The 22,156-nt window shown below is 35.7% G+C and overlaps 2 protein-coding genes across 2 annotated transcripts; one reads left to right on the top strand and one right to left on the bottom strand.

Annotated features, from left to right (window-relative positions):
- Positions 1-1,109: 1,109 nt before the first annotated feature.
- LOC116033538 (adenylate-forming reductase 03009-like) lies at positions 1,110-3,001 on the bottom strand. Its single transcript, XM_031276287.1, has one exon. It carries the CDS (start codon positions 2,952-2,954, stop codon positions 1,287-1,289), a length of 1,668 nt encoding a protein of 555 aa, XP_031132147.1. The 5' UTR covers positions 2,955-3,001; the 3' UTR covers positions 1,110-1,286.
- Positions 3,002-17,794: 14,793 nt separating this feature from the next.
- LOC116032005 (phospholipase A1-II 1-like) lies at positions 17,795-20,180 on the top strand. The gene is made up of 2 exons (XM_031274391.1): positions 17,795-18,494; positions 19,392-20,180. The coding sequence occupies exons 1-2, from the start codon at positions 17,823-17,825 to the stop codon at positions 19,995-19,997; spliced, it is 1,278 nt and encodes a 425-aa protein (XP_031130251.1). The 5' UTR covers positions 17,795-17,822; the 3' UTR covers positions 19,998-20,180.
- The last annotated feature ends 1,976 nt before the right edge of the window (positions 20,181-22,156 follow it).

Here is a 22,156-nt window from a genome sequence, read left to right as displayed (position 1 = left end):
TTGTTTTGTTTTGTTTTTTTGTTTTTTGTTTTTTGTTTTTTATTTACAAAAAAAGTTGATAACCATTATTTAAAGGTGTGCATGGGTTGAAACATACCTTATGACCCTTTTTTTTTTTTTTTTTGGTGTAGTCGAGGGTTACCACCGTCGGACACGGTGACTAATCCCCTCGCTGAATGTTAGGCACTTCAATTGGATAGGACAACAGACCTGAAGATTGTTGCTCCATAATTTACCTTATGACCCTAATCTATAATGGAACACAATGAGGTAAATCAACATTAATTATTCATAGAGTTATAGTTGATTGACTAAAATAAAAACGACCAATATGCTGTTACAAGAGAGTGGCAACATTATTTTTGTGACAATTGACTTCGTCCAATATAATGGGCAGTAAAAATGTCTAGGTATTATGTAAGCAAAAGTTGACTTACATAAGTAAGTAACACGTATATATATAGGATAAGCGGGACTTCACTTCTACACACCTGAAAGGATAATATTATATATATATATATATATATATATATATATATATATATATATATATATGACTTCAGGTGTGGATATAGTTTTTCATGCGGTTGTGCGATTAACAAAAAAAGATGCACATTAATCATTAAAATGTTGCATTTAAGTATACAAATCACGTACCTACCTTAAACACACAATCAAAGCACCTTAAAACACAAACCACGCACCTAAAGTTTTGAAATGACACACCTTAAGTTTCAACAACTGACGCACCTTAAGCATACAAATCATGCACCTTAAAAAGGAAAACCATGCACCTTAAATTTGACCTAAATGCAAAAAGACCAAATTGTCACCGTCCATTTTTTAATCGGTGTTAATTCTAAACGTTGATTTAAGTAATATCAATGGCTCAGATTTAACCGCACAACCGCACCTAAGAAGGCCTACTGTACGCGAACACAATTCTATATATATATACCACCACTAATTTGACATTTTCAAATCGTAGTCATTAGTCAGCACTCAGCAGCATTTAACTTAGTTGTCAATAAGTCGTCACCAAATCTTCTTACATGTACTTTAATTAAATAATATTCATGTCCATAAGATAAGTAAAACTGCTAAAATAATTAGGAAGTTAAATCAGGAAATCCAATTCCATGAAAGTAAGCATACATTCCTTATTGCACACAGGAACAAGAAAAAAATTAAACCAAATAAATTACAAGTACAATTATGTAGAACTGCTTGCAAGCATATTATATATATATATAACAAATTAATTGTTATCCCGAAATTTTCAGGAATTAAGAATCCCAAATAGGACCAAATGCAGCAATGCCCGAGGCCTTACAGGCATCCACCACATCCCTACTCCCTTCGGGGTTGCTGGTGACTATCACCACCTCCGCTCCCCATCTTTTGGCCGTATCGACGCTCATCTGAGACACATTCGGCCGCCCCAGCACCGCGGTGTCGTGAATGATCACCTTCTCCTTTGGGTGCCCACTCAGCATTCTTTTGATCTCTTCCCCGAAATTCTGCTCGACTCCCTTAGTCACCCAGAGCAAGCAGACCTCGGCGGAGCAGGGCTGTAATAGGAACGACAAGAACACGCAAATTCCGGAACCGGTCGCCACTAACAGAATTCTGTTGTACATGTTTGTTAGGTAAGGAAGTCCGGCGAAGTGCACCTGCCGGACCCAAAGGTGGGATGGAGGGTTTGCGACTAGGGATTTCGTGAAATCCCCGACGGCGCCGGCTAACATCATGTGCTCGTCTTTCCCGTTGGAAATTATGCCGAATGCGTGCCATTCGGAGAACGGCGACGGGCTGATTCTTCCTAGAATTCCCGCTTTGATCCCTCCGGCGAACTTTATGATCGATGCATGACCGGAAGGGGAGGATATCCTAACGGGGACGCGTCTCACTGTTATCCATGGAAGGATAATTAAGATTGTTATGGCCAGTGTGAGCCAGAATTCTTGTTGTTTGACCAGCCTGGAACCGATATCGTTACTGTATGATTCTGTCGTAGGATCATACGAGATTGTTAAGATGATGAAAGCCCAGAGAAGACCTAACGCCGACCATCCGGTGAAGCGGTGGGTCCTCTCGAAAATATTGTGGTGGAGGTGGCGGACTAGGGGGAACGCCGCCATGCAAGACAGGACGAGTAAGGAGAGAATGGCGGAGGCGACGGCGATAATTTCCGGGGAAGTGTTTTCTCTGTCTTTCAGCGTAAGGACTAACGCGTAAATAAGCCAGGCCACGGCGGAAATGCCGCAACTGCTGTGAATTCCGCCGAGGGATTGTAGGAGTGAGGTGGTCATCGTTTTGAGGCGGAGAGGGACCCACGACCATCCCAAGCAGTTCACAGCGAGCCAGAAAACGACACGTAGGACCGCTTCGCTTCTGCACAACGTTAATGCTAGGATGTTCCCGATTGAGAACAACGCGGGTCTTTGCCGCGCGTACCCGAAGTTTCCGGTGGCGGCGAAAATCAAGAGCGTGATGTTCACCGCCAAGGAGACTACAAAGAGACGTTTATAAACAGTGAACAAGCCTTGATCAAGAAGTATCACCGATAATCTCGACGACGGCGGCGGTTTTGGCTTTTCTCGTTTACTTTTCGCCGGAGGGAGTGCAAGCGGGAGGGGAACGGGGTCCGCTTTCTCGTACTCACGGCCTTCTTCAATGTCGGGCAAAGTGGCGGCGTCATCGTCGTCGTCGTCTTCAAGCTCAAGGTCGCAGAAATGGCTGCTAGCGTGGCTCGTGGATCTCTGCATCAGATCTCCATAATTAGGGACTATTCTCTTGGAAAGGCTTCCCCATGGAAACCAAGAGCGTTTGCTGCTCCGGCCGCTGTCCATGGCGGCCGTAGGGATGGCAAAGGGGTCTGCATGAGGTTTAATCTCGAAAGCTACACCTCTGCAGCTAGAAAACCTCCCAAGTTTTCCCTCATGGTTTTCCATTGCTTCAAACCCAATTCAGAAATGTGAGCAATGAGCAAAATTGCTAAGAAGAAGAGTGATGAGTTGTGGTGCTCTTCGCTGTACAAACGTCTAGTATTTATAATGCAAAATGTCTAGTACATCTATCTTTAATATAATGATTGATTTTAATTAAGCGTGAAACAGCAATTATTATCTAAGAATAGACCGGTAAACCTCAGCCTTGTGATCTAGCCAATAAGGAACCACAAGCTAAGGATATAAAACAATTTAAGTTACTCATAGAGTCATAGCTCATCCGCTCAGACCATTTTTACTGTGATCGAACTTGTAACTGTATGGTTATGAAGTCAATAATTTGATAAACTTGACAGGTAGGAGTTGCCTTGTTTTAATTGATTTATTCTTATTTGAGCTGAGGTTGTCTGATACGACTTGGTCGTCTGGCATAATAAGATGACAATTTAATAGGTTTAATTTACTTCGGTATTTAAACTGCAATCTCTATATTGTTGGGACCAACATAACAACTGTCACCGTTGTTGCTAAAAGTTGGCATTGGATTATGCTGAAATTACCTTCATATTAATTATAGCTTGTTTGTCAGACCAAGTTTAAGATTATTGGATCCTTGTGTATTGGCGCGCCGGTTTCTCTTTTATTGAGATTTTTGTTCCCACATCTTATTACGCCGTATTATTTATATTCCAACGTTTTTGCTTCCTATTTTACGTACATACAAATATACAATATAGGATGTCGACTGCAATATGTGAAGCAAATATAGGATTAGTCCCAACTTGTTGGATTATATTTCTAGGTTTTTTTTTTTTTTTTTTTTTTTTACCCAAGGTAATGATGACTAAATAGTCCACACTGTCGCTTGTGAAACTTGAACTTTGATTTCTTTTGACAAATTTTCTCTATAATTAGTAGAGCTGATCATGCCAGAAGTAGCCGACTCTAATTTTATGCCATGCATTTAAAACCTAACGAAATCTTCAAACCTCGTTATAAAAAAAATGGCCGGCAACGAGATTGTGGAAGAATATTTCATCTATTATATAATTACCTAAATTGACCGTTTCAACAAAGAGATTAATGGGCAATCCTATAAACCGAAATAGACAGATTGATCGAGCATGTCAACCTGAAACTCCTTTCATTTGATGCGCCTGATTTTTCTTTCTTTAAGGTGTTAAGGTGTGTGATTTGTGTGTTAAAGGTGCATCACTGATGAAACTTAAGTTGTGTCAACCTAAAACTTTGGATGCGTGATTTGTATGTTTATGGTGCGTCAGTGTTGAAACTTAAGGTTCACAATTTTAAAACTTACTTTAGGTGCGTGGTTTGTGTTCTTAATTAAAGTGCTTTGTTTATGTGCCTAAGGTGCGTAGTTTATATACTGAAGGTGCACTATTTAAAAATTTTAGGTGTGTGGTTTGTGTTCTTAGCTTAAGGTGCGTGGTCTGTGTACTTAAAGGCCTTTTGTTTGTGAGCTTAATTTATGTACCGAAGGTGCACCACTTAAAAACTTTAGGCGTTTGCTTTGTGTTCTTGGATTAAGATGCGTGGTTTGTGTACTTAAGGTGCGTCATTTTAATACTTAAAATGCGCAATCGCACAACCGCATTATGGGAAGCTATACCCCTGAATCCTTATATATATATATATATATATATATANATATATATATATATATATATATATATATATATATATATATATATATATATATATATATATATATATATATATATATATATATCCAAGCCACTGATCTAGTAGATGTAACGGTTCAAAATAAACAAAACTTTGTAATATTTATGAAAAAGATCCGCTCATTTTAAAAATTTGTAATATTTATGAAAATGACCCACTCATTTTTTACTTGATTTTTCATCCATCAGGTTTGAATTTGTCCACATGTTCTCACTTATAGATTGATTCTCATATGATTAGGATTATATATATATATATATATATATATATATATATATATATATATATATATATATAGATATCTATATATATATATATAGATATCTATATATATATATATAGATATCTATATATATATATATAGATATCTATATATATATATATAGATATCTATATATATATATATAGATATCTATATATATATATATAGATATCTATATATATATATATAGATATCTATATATATATATATAGATATCTATATATATATATATAGATATCTATATATATATATATAGATATCTATATATATATATATAGATATCTATATATATATATATAGATATCTATATATATATATATAGATATCTATATATATATATATAGATATCTATATATATATATATAGATATCTATATATATATATATAGATATCTATATATATATATATAGATATCTATATATATATATATAGATATCTATATATATATATATAGATATCTATATATATATATATAGATATCTATATATATATATATAGATATCTATATATATATATATAGATATCTATATATATATATATAGATATCTATATATATATATATAGATATCTATATATATATATATAGATATCTATATATATATATATAGATATCTATATATATATATATAGATATCTATATATATATATATAGATATCTATATATATATATATAGATATCTATATATATATATATAGATATCTATATATATATATATAGATATCTATATATATATATATATATATATATATATATATATATATATATATATATATATAAAATTTCAATGAATCAATAAGTATTTATAACACATTCGTCAAATATATCGGCTAGATCTACAATTCCTGATTACAAAGACTCGTATAATTGTTGATAAATAAACTTATCTAAAGATATTATACGCAACTTTGATGTGATTACGTACTCTGACCCTGATGAGATTCACGTCTATGTTCAAAGATCTAAACTTCAAAAATCTTTCCAGTTGCGCAAGTTGTTCATATTTCATAAGGCAGTTACAGGTTATGAGTTACAAAGTTTGAAAAATTGAAACTGGAATTGGTTTGCCAATAGTAGTTTCTACTTTACGCGTTAGATTTCCATTTATGGAGTGGAACCAAGCATGTTGGCGGGTGACAGGAACCATACAGCTGACTAAAATGGCAATTATTGCAATATACGACGATTGAAGCTTTAAGGATAGTTGACTTTCCTCATGTTGATCTTCCATTCTTTTCACAGACTTCAAAGAAGCTGACATTGGTTCCTCATGTATGTTGATCTTCCATTCTAGAACAATTCCATTAGAGATTTTTGCTTAACTTTTGAGAAAGAAAAAGTTAGGTGTTTGTTTTGCACTAAGAGCATTTACAATAATAAATTTTAGATAATTTTTTTATAGGGCCAGACATAGGTGAGAGAGAGAGAAATAGGAGAGAATGTTTAAGACTCTCTTACAATAACTTTAATTTTTTATTTTAAAGTGAACCCCACCAAATATGAAAAAAAAAACCCTGCTGATGATTCGCTTGAGGCACAACCAAAGCACCCAGCTAGGTGCATGCAATGGCGGATCCATCATGGGGCAGTGGAGGCAGTTGCCCCACTCACCCCACCCCCACCCCATATATAGTTCTTAGCTTGTATGTATATATGTATGTATAGTATATGCTTAGATATAAGTATATGAAATTAAACATATAAAAGTAAGTAATTGGTTAGCTGGCTGAGTTGGTTGATGCCCCTTTGTGTTTAGTAAAGGGCGAGGAATAACTCTTTGATTTACCAAAAAAAAAAAAAAGCAAATTAGAGATGAACTTACCGTTTAAGTGAGACAAATATGTATGCCACTAAATATTAAATTCAAATATCATAATTTTATTGTAAGAAGATGCATGGTAACTCTGAGACAAATATGTATGCCATTTAATATTGGTAACTCTGAAAGTCATAATTTTATTGTAAGAAGATGCATGGTAACTCTGAAAGAATAGTCGAGTAGATAGAATATTATTCTCGTACTTAAAAAAAATGTATGCGACTAAATATTAAATTCAACTATCACACTTTTATTGTAAGAAAATGTATATATAATAACACCAAAATGGTGGTCGATAGAACATTATTTTAATATTTAAAAATTATAAATTTATTTTTTTCCAACACCCTTTTAATCATATTTTTTACACAAAAATTTTAAATACAATTTATCTTCTTTTTTTTTTTTGACAAACAAAGGAATACCATATATTAAAACCAATGCGAAATACAACTAGGCAGGGTAGACTCCCACACCCGAAGGACAGAGGAAGAACCAGTTGCCCGTGCTAACACATGAGCCACTTGATTCGCTGACCTATTGATATGGCGAACCAAAACGTTCCCAATGTCACAAGCAATCGAACGACACTGCTTAGTAACTAAACCAACTATAGAAAAATCTTGTCTAATAGAATTAAAACTTGAACAAAAATTTAAACAATTTGACTCCATAAAAAATCTCTCTCCAAACGCGACTTGATCCATGAAAGCGCATCCTTCACAGCCAAATTAAAGCTTCTGCTAGATAGGGATCCTGAGAGCAATACAATTTATCTATTGTGGAATAAAAACAAAAAAGTCTGCCATTCAGATTAAATAATCATATTCTAACAGTTACAAAGTAAACTCAGTCGATTTTTTTTTATTTTTTTATTTATCAAAGTAGACTCAGTCCACGTGCATGTTATTGTCCGCGTGATGAGTGATGACTCTCAGAGAGTCAGTGTAAACGATTACAACAATAATTGGTGCCGTGAAATCCATCGACTTATATAAATATATAATTAGAAACAAGTTAATTGTATTTTTTTGTCTTAAATTTATAGTTGTTAGTATACGTTCAGTCATATTTTAAAACATAAATATTCTCTTTTGGTTCTAATATTATTTAACACAATTATTTTTAGCATTTGTCAACAAAATTGTATAAATATAATAGCATTAAATACAAATATATTTTGATCTATTCAGTTCTAAGTATTAAGTCTTTTTTGACATTAAATACAAAGATATTTTAATATATTCCGTTCTAATTAAGTCTTTTTCCTTCTTTGATCTTATGTTTATATGTGTTATTTTTTAAAGTCATTTTTCAAAAGATATTCGTTAGTCCTAGCATTATTGTAGCATGAGCGTTTTTGGTCCACCGTCAATAAATATATTTAAGTGACATTAAAAATGACGTTGTTAACCTTTCAAATTATACACACACACATATATATCCAATTGATTTAGAAATGAGTAGGTTATTGGAAAAATAGCATAAAATGGCATGAAAAATGACTATTTTGTGATACAAATATATGTGGAATCCACTTCCGATTTGGTTCGGGTCAAAGCGGATTCGGGTTCTTCGTAGTTAGGGTGTGTTTGAAAAGCAGGAAAATGACTTCTGTAAAATGTTTTCTGAAAAATGAGTCATTTTCCGGAAAATGAGTTCATTTTCGGTGTTTGGATGTACTATGAAAAACTGTCTGTGTATGTTTGGTTCATTTTCTGGAAAATGATTAGAAATGTATAATTATATATTTTTATTATTTTATTTAAAATATAAAAATATATAAACTAATAATATTTATTAGAAATTAGAAATAAAAAAAATTTACAAAAAAAACGTTATACGAAGCCATTTACCGTTTTCGGAAAATGACTTCTGATTTTTTTGTCCGGAAGTCATTTTCCATGAAATTGAGCTCATTTTCTGTGGTCAACGGAAAATTTTTTCCGTTGACTACATTTTTCGGATGTTGCCAAACACCAAAAGCCCGGAAAATGATTTCCGGAAATCATTTTCCGGGTTACCAAACACACCCTTAGACAAAAAGATTAATATATTATAAGCTCAAAACGGATAGCGGGTGAATGATAAATTGATTCTCAAAGTAGTCGACCCATTTGAGTTGAAAAATGAAGGTGGATCGGAAAAGCTTTAAAGAAGCATTTGTCACACATTGGTTTGGAGAGTGGTTTGCACCACTATATATACAAGAGCCTTTTTAAGGCATATTGAATTGTATAGCATACCTGCTCTACTCTTTCGCGCATAGTGAAGGAGCATATGTTTCATACTTTATCAAACATTTTCAGCCTAAAGTTTGTCATCGTACTACTTGGGAGTTGGTGGCATTTTTTTAATTAAAAAATACATTCACACTTTTTATATAAAAAATAATATAGGTTTGGATCTTTTAACCCTAGAGCCTGTTGCGCCTGCGGAAGTGGGATAGATCAGATTGCAACAATAATTTGAGAAAGAAAAATAAATGAGGCACAGATTTTACGTGGAAAACCCCTAAACAAATTAGGGTAAAAACCACGGGCAAGGGTAGAAGAATTTCGCTTTGAGAAAATAGGAGTTACAACCCCTCTCTAACTAACAAGGAGAAAACAAGGATAATTCTCTCTTGCTAGGAAGGAGAAATACACTCAACAAACTCTCTAATATCTCTAGTATATGAGGGAAGAATAGAATGATTTGGGATGACAAGAATGGCAAATGACCTCCCTATTTATAGTTGAGAAATTGGGGTCATTTTGTAGTTAGCCTAAAATGTAGGGACCAAACAATAAATATTTTTGTTCAAACTTTGTAGGTGCCTAACTCTTGGACTTGCCTAACATTCTTGATCAAACTTTGCAACTTGCCTAACCATTGTGGCTGCTGCCAAATTAATCCATTTGCCGACAATCTCCCACTTGAAGATTAGATTGTAACAATCATATCTTCACACCATTCTTTCTACCTTGCACTTTCCATGTCGCTTACGTCTCTATCAGGCCACAGGAAGATCGACACCAAATAAACTTATCAACATTGATTACTTTTGTTAGGAAATCTGCTACGTTGTCCGTGGTATGGATTTTCTGCAAATCTACTGTCCCTTCTTCCACCTTCTCTCGGATGAAATGGTAGTGCACCCGTATGTGTTTCGTCCTTGAATGAAATACAGGATTCCTTGCTAGATGCAAGGCACTCTGACTGTCACAAAATAAAGAGACAAACTCTTGTTTGTGCCCGAGTTCCTCCAATAGCATTTTCAACCAAATTGCTTCTTTACTGGCTTGTGTAGCTGCTACATATTCTGCTTCTGTTGTTGACGTAGCCACAACTACTTGCAGTTATTCTGCTTCTGTTGTTGACGTAGCCACAACTACTTGCAGTTTTGAAACCCAGCTTGTTGACGTAGCCACAACTACTTGCAGTTTTGAAACCCAGCTTACAGCTCCACCAGCAACTTTGAACACATATCCTGTCGTAGATTTACTTTTATCGAAATCCCCTGCATAGTCAGAATCCACATACCCGTTGATAATAAAGTCTGATCCTCCATAACATAATGCAACATCTGAGGTCCCCTTGATGTATCTTAGGATCCTCTTCACACAGTTCCAATGCTCTCTGCCTGGATTCACCATGTACCGACTAACTACTCCCACTGCTTGCGCAATGTCTGGTCTTGTACATATCATAGCGAACATTAGACTCCCCACCGCTGATGCATACGGTACTCGAGACATCTCCATCCTCCCTTCTTCATTGCTAGGACTCATACTTGAGGATACTTTGAGATTAATAGGAAGAGGGGTAGAAATTGGCTTACAATCTTGCATGCTGAAACGTGACAAGATTTTCTTTAAATAATTCTTTTGAGAAAGCCAAATCTTCCTATTACCTCTGTCTCGGTGAATTTGCATCCCTAGAATCTTGTTTGCTGGTCCCAAGTCCTTCATTTCGAATTCCCTAGCCAGTTGTACCTTCAATTCATCAATGTGATCTTTGTTGGGGCCTGCGACCAACATGTCATCTACATACAACAACAATATAACAAAGTTATCTTTTCCAAACCTCTTGAAATATGCACAAGGGTCTGCATTCAGTCTGTTGTATCCAAGGCACATGATGAAGGAATCAAATCTCTTATACCAACACCTTGGCGCCTGCTTTAAACCGTACAGAGATTTGTTCAACCTGCAAACCAAGTTCTGATTCTCTTTGTCTTCAAATCCTTCAGGCTGGAGCATATATATCTCTTCTTCAAGATCTCCATGAAGAAAAGCCGTTTTCACATCTAGCTGCTCTAGATGTAAGTTGAATGTAGCACACATCGCCAAAACTACACGAACTGTTGTTAGTCGAACCACAGGTGAAAATATTTCATTGAAATCAATACCTTCTTTCTGAGCATATCCCTTCACCACCAGTCTTGCACGATACCGCTCCACTTGATCGTCACCATTCCTTTTGATTTTGAAGACCCATTTGTTACCAATTGGCTTCCTTCCTTGTGGTAGTGGCACAAGTTCCCATGTATTATTTTTATGGAGAGCTTCTATTTCTTCCTGCATTGCTGCCGTCCATTGAGAAACATCTAAGCTGTTTATCGCCTCCTGAAAGGTTGATGGCTCACCATCCTCTGTTAGAAGGCAGTATGCAACATTCCCTTCCATAACATAATCTGAGTGTCAAGTGGGACGTCTTCTTTCACGGTCTGATTGACGAGTTGTTGGAGCTCCAGAGCGTTCTGGTTCTGGTTCCTCGTGCGCCGGTTCTGCTTCAGAAGAATCTTGTTCAAATTCCTCCTCTACCTGTATCTGAGTAGTTTCTGGCTTTTCTTTTTTCGTGCTATCATCAACTTCTCCTCTTTGTAGCCTGTCCTCTACAAAGATAACATCCCTACTGATTGACAACTTTGTGGGCAGTGGGATCCCACAAGCGATACCCCTNTTGTTCTTGCGCCGACTTTCTTCTTCAAGAACCGCAGCTGCAACATCATCGAAGACTAGATAGTCTGTAAGGATGTTGTTTGTTAAGTTGATGATGAGCTGATCATACGAATCAGGTAGACTCTGAAGTAGAAGTTCCGCACGCTCCTGTGGCTCTATTTTACAGCTTAGAGATGTAAGCTGGGAAAATAGAGTATTCAGCGTATTTAAGTGTTCCGTCACTGAAGTAGATTCTGACATACGAAGAGTATATAATTTCATCTNCCTTTCCAGCAAGGTTCTGTTCATCCGCTCTGCCACTCCATTTTGTTGAGGAGTGTATGCCACTGTGAACTGCCTTTTGATGCCTTCCTTTTTGTAGAAGTTATCAAATTCCTCACTTGTATATTCCCATCCATTATCTGTCCTGAAACACTTGATCTTCTTCCCGGAATCNGCTGCAACATCATCGAAGACTAGATAGTCTGTAAGGATGTTGTTTGTTAAGTTGATGATGAGCTGATCATACGAATCAGGTAGACTCTGAAGTAGAAGTTCCGCACGCTCCTGTGGCTCTATTTTACAGCTTAGAGATGTAAGCTGGGAAAATAGAGTATTCAGCGTATTTAAGTGTTCCGTCACTGAAGTAGATTCTGACATACGAAGAGTATATAATTTCATCTTAAGGAAAATTTTGTTGTGCAGTGACTTGGCCTCGTACAACCGGTTGAGGTGATCCCAAATCTCTTTGGCCGTCTTCTTCTCCTCGATGCTTGACAATACTCCATCTGCTATTGATAGGTATAGATCCGCCATAGCATCCTCGTTCATCTCGCTCCATTTTTTGTCATCAGTAAAATCCACCGGCCTTTCACTGATAGCTGCTAGACAGTTGTCTTTCCTCAGGATAGCCTTCACCTTCAATTTCCACAATGAGAAATTTTTCCCATTGAATTTTTCAATCTCAAATTTCGCTGCCATATTGTTCTTGAAACAAATTCTGAACAATATATCTGAAGGCTCTGATACCAATTGTTGCGCCTGCGGAAGTGGGATAGATCAGATTGCAACAATAATTTGAGAAAGAAAAATAAATGAGGCACAGATTTTACGTGGAAAACCCCTAAACAAATTAGGGTAAAAACCACGGGCAAGGGTAGAAGAATTTCACTATGAGAAAATAAGAGTTACAACCCCTCTCTAACTAACAAGGAGAAAACAAGGATAATTCTCTCTTGCTAGGAAGGAGAAATACACTCAACAAACTCTCTAATATCTCTAGTATATGAGGGAAGAATAGAATGATTTGGGATGACAAGAATGACAAATGACCTCCCTATTTATAGTTGAGAAATTGGGGTCATTTTGTAGTTAGCCTAAAATGTAAGGACCAAACAATAAATATTTTTGTTCAAACTTTGTAGGTGCCTAACTCTTGGACTTGCCTAACATTCTTGATCAAACTTTGCAACTTGCCTAACCATTGTGGCTGCTGCCAAATTAATCCATTTGCCGACAGAGCCCACATCAATCCTTATACTATGTATCATGATCGTTACAAAGTAGACTATTGATATGTATGTTCAGCTTTAATAAGTTCATTTATAGTGCATTACATAAAAATGAACATGTAGTATATTAAAATAANCCGACTTTCTTCTTCAAGAACCGCAGCTGCAACATCATCGAAGACTAGATAGTCTGTAAGGATGTTGTTTGTTAAGTTGATGATGAGTTGATCATACGAATCAGGTAGACTCTGAAGTAGAAATTCCGCACGCTCCTGTGGCTCTATTTTACAGCTTAGAGATGTAAGCTGGGAAAATAGAGTATTCAGCGTATTTAAGTGTTCCGTCACTGAAGTAGATTCTGACATACGAAGAGTATATAATTTCCTCTTAAGGAAAATTTTGTTGTGCAGTGACTTGGCCTCGTACAACCGGTTGAGGTGATCCCAAATCTCTTTGGCCGTCTTCTTCTCCTCGATGCTTGACAATACTCCATCTGCTATTGATAGGTATAGATCCGCCATAGCATCCTCGTTCATCTCGCTCCATTTTTTGTCATCAGTAAAATCCACCGGCCTTTCACTGATAGCTGCTAGACAGTTGTCTTTCCTCAGGATAGCCTTCACCTTCAATTTCCACAATGAGAAATTTTTCCCATTGAATTTTTCAATCTCAAATTTCGCTGCCATATTGTTCTTGAAACAAATTCTGAACAATATATCTGAAGGCTCTGATACCAATTGTTGCGCCTGCGGAAGTGGGATAGATCAGATTGCAACAATAATTTGAGAAAGAAAAATAAATGAGGCACAGATTTTACGTGGAAAACCCCTAAACAAATTAGGGTAAAAACCACGGGCAAGGGTAGAAGAATTTCACTATGAGAAAATAAGAGTTACAACCCCTCTCTAACTAACAAGGAGAAAACAAGGATAATTCTCTCTTGCTAGGAAGGAGAAATACACTCAACAAACTCTCTAATATCTCTAGTATATGAGGGAAGAATAGAATGATTTGGGATGACAAGAATGACAAATGACCTCCCTATTTATAGTTGAGAAATTGGGGTCATTTTGTAGTTAGCCTAAAATGTAAGGACCAAACAATAAATATTTTTGTTCAAACTTTGTAGGTGCCTAACTCTTGGACTTGCCTAACATTCTTGATCAAACTTTGCAACTTGCCTAACCATTGTGGCTGCTGCCAAATTAATCCATTTGCCGACAGAGCCCACATCAATCCTTATACTATGTATCATGATCGTTACAAAGTAGACTATTGATATGTATGTTCAGCTTTAATAAGTTCATTTATAGTGCATTACATAAAAATGAACATGTAGTATATTAAAATAAATCTATATGAATGGTCTACTTTGTAATTGAAATGTAGGTCATAATATAAGTTATGAAGTGTTACTCAATTTCAATGGGCTCTCAAGTCTCGAATAAGCCGGTCTTTTGAAATGAACTCTCTTATTGAGATAAACATTTTATTGTAAAACAATTTATTTACTAATGATTATTCTTATTTACTAATTTTTCAATCAAAGTGACAACCGGCCAACCAGGAATAATCATATATTGTATATCATCTCAAATCATGCAAGATTGATTTATATTATTTTCCAATAAAAATAATATATGCATGTCATTTTCCATTCAGATTTGGTAATATTCTTTGTATTTCAGGCAATATCATACATTATCTATACACGTCCCAAAAGCTTGAAAAATAGTGTACACAAATAGCATCTATACCATACGTTAGCGTCAGAAATTCGTATATTGAGGTTGCATCGCGCTGTTAAACTTGCGAGATGTGTATATTCTTTATTCCATACCGCTCGCTATCTGTTGGTAACTTGAAAGCAATGCCTTTCTGTTTGGAGCCAAGCTATTTTGAGAAGCTTTCAAGTAAAGCAAAATTTCTAACCACTAGTTGTTCATTATGATTTATCAAAATTCTGTAATGATGTTTTCCCACCAACCTTGAAATGAAATGACAAGCAATCAAGCATATCAACAACTCCCATATATTATTCTTTCTTACAAATAAATAAATCTTATTATAATAGCAAAAAAATATGTATTACTATTTCAATGTAGGCTTAAGATTGAGGTATGCAATTAGTTTGCTTTGACAACATGCGGATTGTTGGGCAGAGGTATTAAGGGCTAAGTCCAGTATCTTGCTATCCAAATGTGATCTAANAAGTAGATTCTGACATACGAAGAGTATATAATTTCATCTTAAGGAAAATTTTGTTGTGCAGTGACTTGGCCTCGTACAACCGGTTGAGGTGATCCCAAATCTCTTTGGCCGTCTTCTTCTCCTCGATGCTTGACAATACTCCATCTGCTATTGATAGGTATAGATCCGCCATAGCATCCTCGTTCATCTCGCTCCATTTTTTGTCATCAGTAAAATCCACCGGCCTTTCACTGATAGCTGCTAGACAGTTGTCTTTCCTCAGGATAGCCTTCACCTTCAATTTCCACAATGAGAAATTTTTCCCATTGAATTTTTCAATCTCAAATTTCGCTGCCATATTGTTCTTGAAACAAATTCTGAACAATATATCTGAAGGCTCTGATACCAATTGTTGCGCCTGCGGAAGTGGGATAGATCAGATTGCAACAATAATTTGAGAAAGAAAAATAAATGAGGCACAGATTTTACGTGGAAAACCCCTAAACAAATTAGGGTAAAAACCACGGGCAAGGGTAGAAGAATTTCACTATGAGAAAATAAGAGTTACAACCCCTCTCTAACTAACAAGGAGAAAACAAGGATAATTCTCTCTTGCTAGGAAGGAGAAATACACTCAACAAACTCTCTAATATCTCTAGTATATGAGGGAAGAATAGAATGATTTGGGATGACAAGAATGACAAATGACCTCCCTATTTATAGTTGAGAAATTGGGGTCATTTTGTAGTTAGCCTAAAATGTAAGGACCAAACAATAAATATTTTTGTTCAAACTTTGTAGGTGCCTAACTCTTGGACTTGCCTAACATTCTTGATCAAACTTTGCAACTTGCCTAACCATTGTGGCTGCTGCCAAATTAATCCATTTGCCGACAGAGCCCACATCAATCCTTATACTATGTATCATGATCGTTACAAAGTAGACTATTGATATGTATGTTCAGCTTTAATAAGTTCATTTATAGTGCATTACATAAAAATGAACATGTAGTATATTAAAATAAATCTATATGAATGGTCTACTTTGTAATTGAAATGTAGGTCATAATATAAGTTATGAAGTGTTACTCAATTTCAATGGGCTCTCAAGTCTCGAATAAGCCGGTCTTTTGAAATGAACTCTCTTATTGAGATAAACATTTTATTGTAAAACAATTTATTTACTAATGATTATTCTTATTTACTAATTTTTCAATCAAAGTGACAACCGGCCAACCAGGAATAATCATATATTGTATATCATCTCAAATCATGCAAGATTGATTTATATTATTTTCCAATAAAAATAATATATGCATGTCATTTTCCATTCAGATTTGGTAATATTCTTTGTATTTCAGGCAATATCATACATTATCTATACACGTCCCAAAAGCTTGAAAAATAGTGTACACAAATAGCATCTATACCATACGTTAGCGTCAGAAATTCGTATATTGAGGTTGCATCGCGCTGTTAAACTTGCGAGATGTGTATATTCTTTATTCCATACCGCTCGCTATCTGTTGGTAACTTGAAAGCAATGCCTTTCTGTTTGGAGCCAAGCTATTTTGAGAAGCTTTCAAGTAAAGCAAAATTTCTAACCACTAGTTGTTCATTATGATTTATCAAAATTCTGTAATGATGTTTTCCCACCAACCTTGAAATGAAATGACAAGCAATCAAGCATATCAACAACTCCCATATATTATTCTTTCTTACAAATAAATAAATCTTATTATAATAGCAAAAAAATATGTATTACTATTTCAATGTAGGCTTAAGATTGAGGTATGCAATTAGTTTGCTTTGACAACATGCGGATTGTTGGGCAGAGGTATTAAGGGCTAAGTCCAGTATCTTGCTATCCAAATGTGATCTAAATATAAGAAAAGCTTTATCTTGCTATCCAAATGTGATCCAAATATAAGAAAAATTTTTGGCAGATGCAATTGAGGCTGATATGTGATAAGAAGAGATTGTAGGCCCTTCCGGCCAAGTTGTGCTCAAAATATAAATGCAAGAGAAATTGGATAAGAATGCCCTTTTTTTTTGTCGTGGCGTATTGAGATTATTGTGATGTAATCCTGGAAGAATATATAGATTGTCATTTTAGACTAGATGGTAAGTATGTCCAACATTTTGTTATCAAAATATAACACGGGTAATTATAAAAAATGTAATTCTAATTTTACAAATAATTATAATTTTTGACGTAATTGGAACTGCTTTATTCCACAGCAACAGATCATATCCAGGATGCCTTTTTAGCTAACTAGCTTGAAGATGTAAAAGAGGTAAGGTATGGCGGCCCCGGGCCATCCATCATTATGTCGGGCAGGAGTTCGTTTTAATTTAACCACCCAAGATTAATACACGTATGTATACTGATAAGATAAGACACCGATACGTATATAAAACCAGGACTCATCAGATCCAAACAGTTGATGTAACCAAAAAACCATGCCAATAAACGTTGTTCTAAGACTGAACAAAACTAGAAAGATTATGACCAACTGGTTCCTCAAAAGGAAGAAAAAGAAGGTGGAGAAGATGAACAACATTGCCCGAAGGTGGAAGCTTCTCAGCGGGAGAAACCAATGGGAAGGCCTATTAGATCCTCTCGACAACGACCTGAGAAAATACATCCTTCATTACGGCGAAATGGCGCAGGCAACCTACGACAACTTCAACCACGAGAAGGCGTCGAAATTCGCAGGAAGCGGTCGGTACGCTAAACAAAACCTGTTCGATATGGTCGGGCTGGGAAAAGGGAACCCGTTCAAATATTCCATCACCAAGTATTTATACGCGACGTCTTCGGTTCAGGTCCCCGAGGCGTTCATCGTGAAATCCATGTCCAGAGAAGCGTGGAGCCGAGAGTCGAACTGGATTGGGTTCGTGGCGGCGGCCACGGATGAGGGCGCGGCGGCGTTAGGGCGGAGAGACATTTTGGTTGCTTGGAGAGGCACTGTTCGAACGTTGGAATGGGTTAATGATTTCGAGTTTGCGTTCGCCGATGCGCCGAAGATATTCGGGGAAAATTATGATCCTAAGGTTCATCGGGGTTGGTACTCGATTTACACTTCGGAAGATCCAAAATCGTCATTTACTAAGATCAGTGCCAGAGACCAGGTAAACCTCAAAGCTTTAATGTTATATGTTGGCTAAACTTTTCGTCCACTTTTTCAGCACAAAATAGGGATAAAAAGTACTTTTATACCACATACTGTGGGTAGTAGTCAAAATGATTGCAAAATCCTAACTACTCCCTAACTCACTAAAGATGATTGAACAAGAAAAGTGTACGAAAATTTTGATTTTTCAGTTAATTTATAAATCCTAATGCTTTAATGTTATAAATTGGCGAAAAAATGGCCATTATATTCCTGTTCACCTAAAATATGGATGAAAAATTAGGCTTTGTGGGGCAAATATAAGGTTACAAATTTAACTTTCTGTGAAAGTCATATGCTATTCTTTTTTGTTTGAGTTGATCAGTTATGTATAATTTAGGTTGGTTTAATTTACTTCATTGTATAATCCTTTACCGGCTAAGGTCACAAGGCGGGGTTAACCCAGTACATACACTCTAATAGCAACGGGGTTTTCCCTAGTCATCCAAAAATTAGGTTCGGTGGCAATCCCAATTAAGTTGGTGAGATTGTTGGCTTGGTAATTACAAAGTTTGAAATTCGGCTCCTAATGAGAGCAACCTATTGGACTCTCTGGCTTGACCTGATCAATTATGTGCAACCTAGACTAGTTTACCTCTTTGTAGTCTGAACATGACTGATTTATTCAATACACACTCTCAGTAATAGTTGTGAGTCCTTACTAAAAAATGATTTTTCAACTTTGTTGACCCGTGGGTAGCAATTAAAAAAATGGATAGAAATTCTAGTGACTCACTAAAGATTAATAATTTTTAGCAAAATTTATATTAAAAGTGGATAATAGAAATTTTGGCCACCTGTTTTTAAATAAAATAATTAATCTTTTCTAAAGTTACTGTCAACCACCTTCATTTAGGTTCTTGGAGAAATTTCAAGGTTAGTGGATCACTACAAGAACGAGGAAATGAGCATAACCATAGCAGGCCACAGCATGGGTGCAGCCGTGGGGACCTTAAACGCGATCGACATAGTCATCAACGGATTCAACAAGGTAGCGGCCGCCGGCAAACCAACCTGTCCAGTGACGGCCTTCCTCTTCGCCAGCCCTCGAGTCGGCGACTCGGCTTTCAAGAACGCCATATCAAAGCTACAAAACCTTCACATTCTTCGCGTCCGCAACGCCATGGACGTCGTCCCAAATTATCCTCTCATAGGCTACGCCGACGTGGGCACGGAACTAGCCATCGACACCACGAAATCGGAGTACCTAAAGAGCCCCGGAGATTTGAGTACTTGGCATAGCTTGGAAGCTTACATGCATGGAGTTGCAGGATACCAAGGAGCCAAAGGAGGGTTTAAAATTGAGACGGGAATACGTGATATTGCACTTGTGAACAAGCATTTGGATGTTTTGAAGGACGAATATCTTGTGCCGGTTTCATGGTGGGTCGAGAAGAATAAAGGGATGGTTCAACAAGATGATAGATCCTGGATTCTTATTGATCATGAGGATGATATATGATTTTTTATTCTCCGTAATTCTTTATTTATTTCATTAAATTATTTTTTATATGTGTTAATTAACATTGTTTTGATGTTACCTTGTAGTTCACTGAGAGTCTATTTGATGATTAATTTTAGATGTTTTCGAAATAAAAACATTGAGATCATGAGATATTATTCATAAGAATTACTTGGCATGTAAGATTTAATCTCTTTTCACCGAATGATGCTCTGATTTCATTAACTTTGTGTACGATTTATTTTGTGGTCTACCTATATACTTAAACTCTTGCTTGAGGGGGCTGTCTAGCTAGTTTCATTTCTAAACAATATAATTTTGGTTCATATTTTAAAACATATTTGAGGGGGCTATGAGCCTATTGGACCATTTGAATTTGGTTAAGCCCAAAGGGGTGGAAGTGGATGGGCTAGGAATTAATAAGACCAAGGGTAGGCTTGGGAAGATGTTGGGCTAGGGTAGGCCGTAAGGTGTGGGTTAGGTGGACTGGAGCTGAGCGGCAATCGTTATATCGTGATTAGGGTTCACAATGCACTGTGGATTCTGGTTCAATACACAGAATTTATGTTCATAGGGCACAAAATCTATGTTCGAAATATACATACGCATAAACATGATATAATGAACCTGAATTCTATGCATTATGTTAAATGTTTGTGTCCTCAGTTTTATAATTCTATGCATCATAGACCACACAAAAATAAATGCACCACAACTAATGGAGTATTTTCAAACACTCTATGGTGCATTTATGCATACCTCATAGTGAATGACCACACAGGAAGCTGTGTCTGCACGAAAACCTAACCCTATATATATATATAATCAGGTGAGAACCATGTCCCAGGTAAGAATGTAAGGACAAATCCAAACCATTGATCTAGTAGATCTAACGGTTGAAATAAACAAAATTTTGTAATATTTATGAAAATGACCCCGCTCATTTTAAAAGTTTATAATATTTATGAAAATGACCCCGCTCATTTTTTACTTGATTTCTCATCCGTCAGATCTTGCAGATCAATGGTTTGGATTTGTCCTCACATTCTCACTTGGGGGCATAGTTCTCATATGATTAGGATTATATATATATATATATATATCAACATAATGAAACTTATCATCAACTTCAAACTATTGTTTCCGTCTGGGATGATCAACCAAAATAAATTATGCGTGTTAGGTTGTATGAGGGAATCAGTCGCATTCGCTAATGAATTTTGTTCATCTCAATTGTACTCCACATTCATTTTCAAATCCTTAGTTTCTTCTCTATTGTACTCCATATTCATTTTCAAATCCAAAATGATGGTTCGCCACTTAGTCCAATTAGGATTCATTTCACGCTGATGGAAAAGAATATGCTAATTATTCCTTTGCCATAATGACGGTTCATTCAACCCAAATTGTCTATATGTTAAAAGTTGAATATTTTATTAATTACACAATGTTAATATCAATACTCGTATATATATATATATATCTACCCATAAAATTATCTTGTTTGTATATGTTGACATATGTTCCAACAAATTTTGACTTCCAATTGAAGTTATTTATTAGTCTTTTAGATTTGAACCGGTTAATATAGACAACTAAGTTAATTTATCTCATTATAGTTATTTGCTTATTAGGATCAAAAGATGAATTTTTGCACAATGCAAATAATGACTGTAAATTTTCTTATCAATCAAAATAATATTGCACGATGCTTATATCAATACCTATTTACCGACCTATAGAATTTTGAGTCCTTGTTTCCATTCACCCGTCAATGAAAAAACACTCAATCTCAAGAGAATAATTTATTTCAAAAAGATTATTAGCCTAGCTAATAGGTGGAGAACGCTTCAAAGTTATATATATTATACTATGTCTGGTAAACTTGGAAAAGGTCAAGACTATAACAGCTAAGCATATATTGCGAATTGTTTGACCCATTATAATTTATAACTATATAATAATAATTTTCTATGAGCCCATTGGGCTAGGGTTACCATCCCAGCACGTCTAACAACGATGGCTTTTCCAACTAAAAAAATATTACTTGAACTCGCTCATTGCTAGTGAATCCACTATCCAGTATACAAATTCCTGGAAGCTAACCCGCTAACCTTATCCTAGCAAGAAATGATCAAGATCCATGACAACTAACCAAC

Source organism: Ipomoea triloba, chromosome 10, assembly GCF_003576645.1.
Source record: "Ipomoea triloba cultivar NCNSP0323 chromosome 10, ASM357664v1".
Lineage (NCBI taxonomy): Eukaryota > Viridiplantae > Streptophyta > Magnoliopsida > Solanales > Convolvulaceae > Ipomoea > Ipomoea triloba.
The sequence above is the reverse complement of the archived record's forward strand: the minus strand, read 5'-3'. Positions and strand labels throughout refer to the sequence as shown.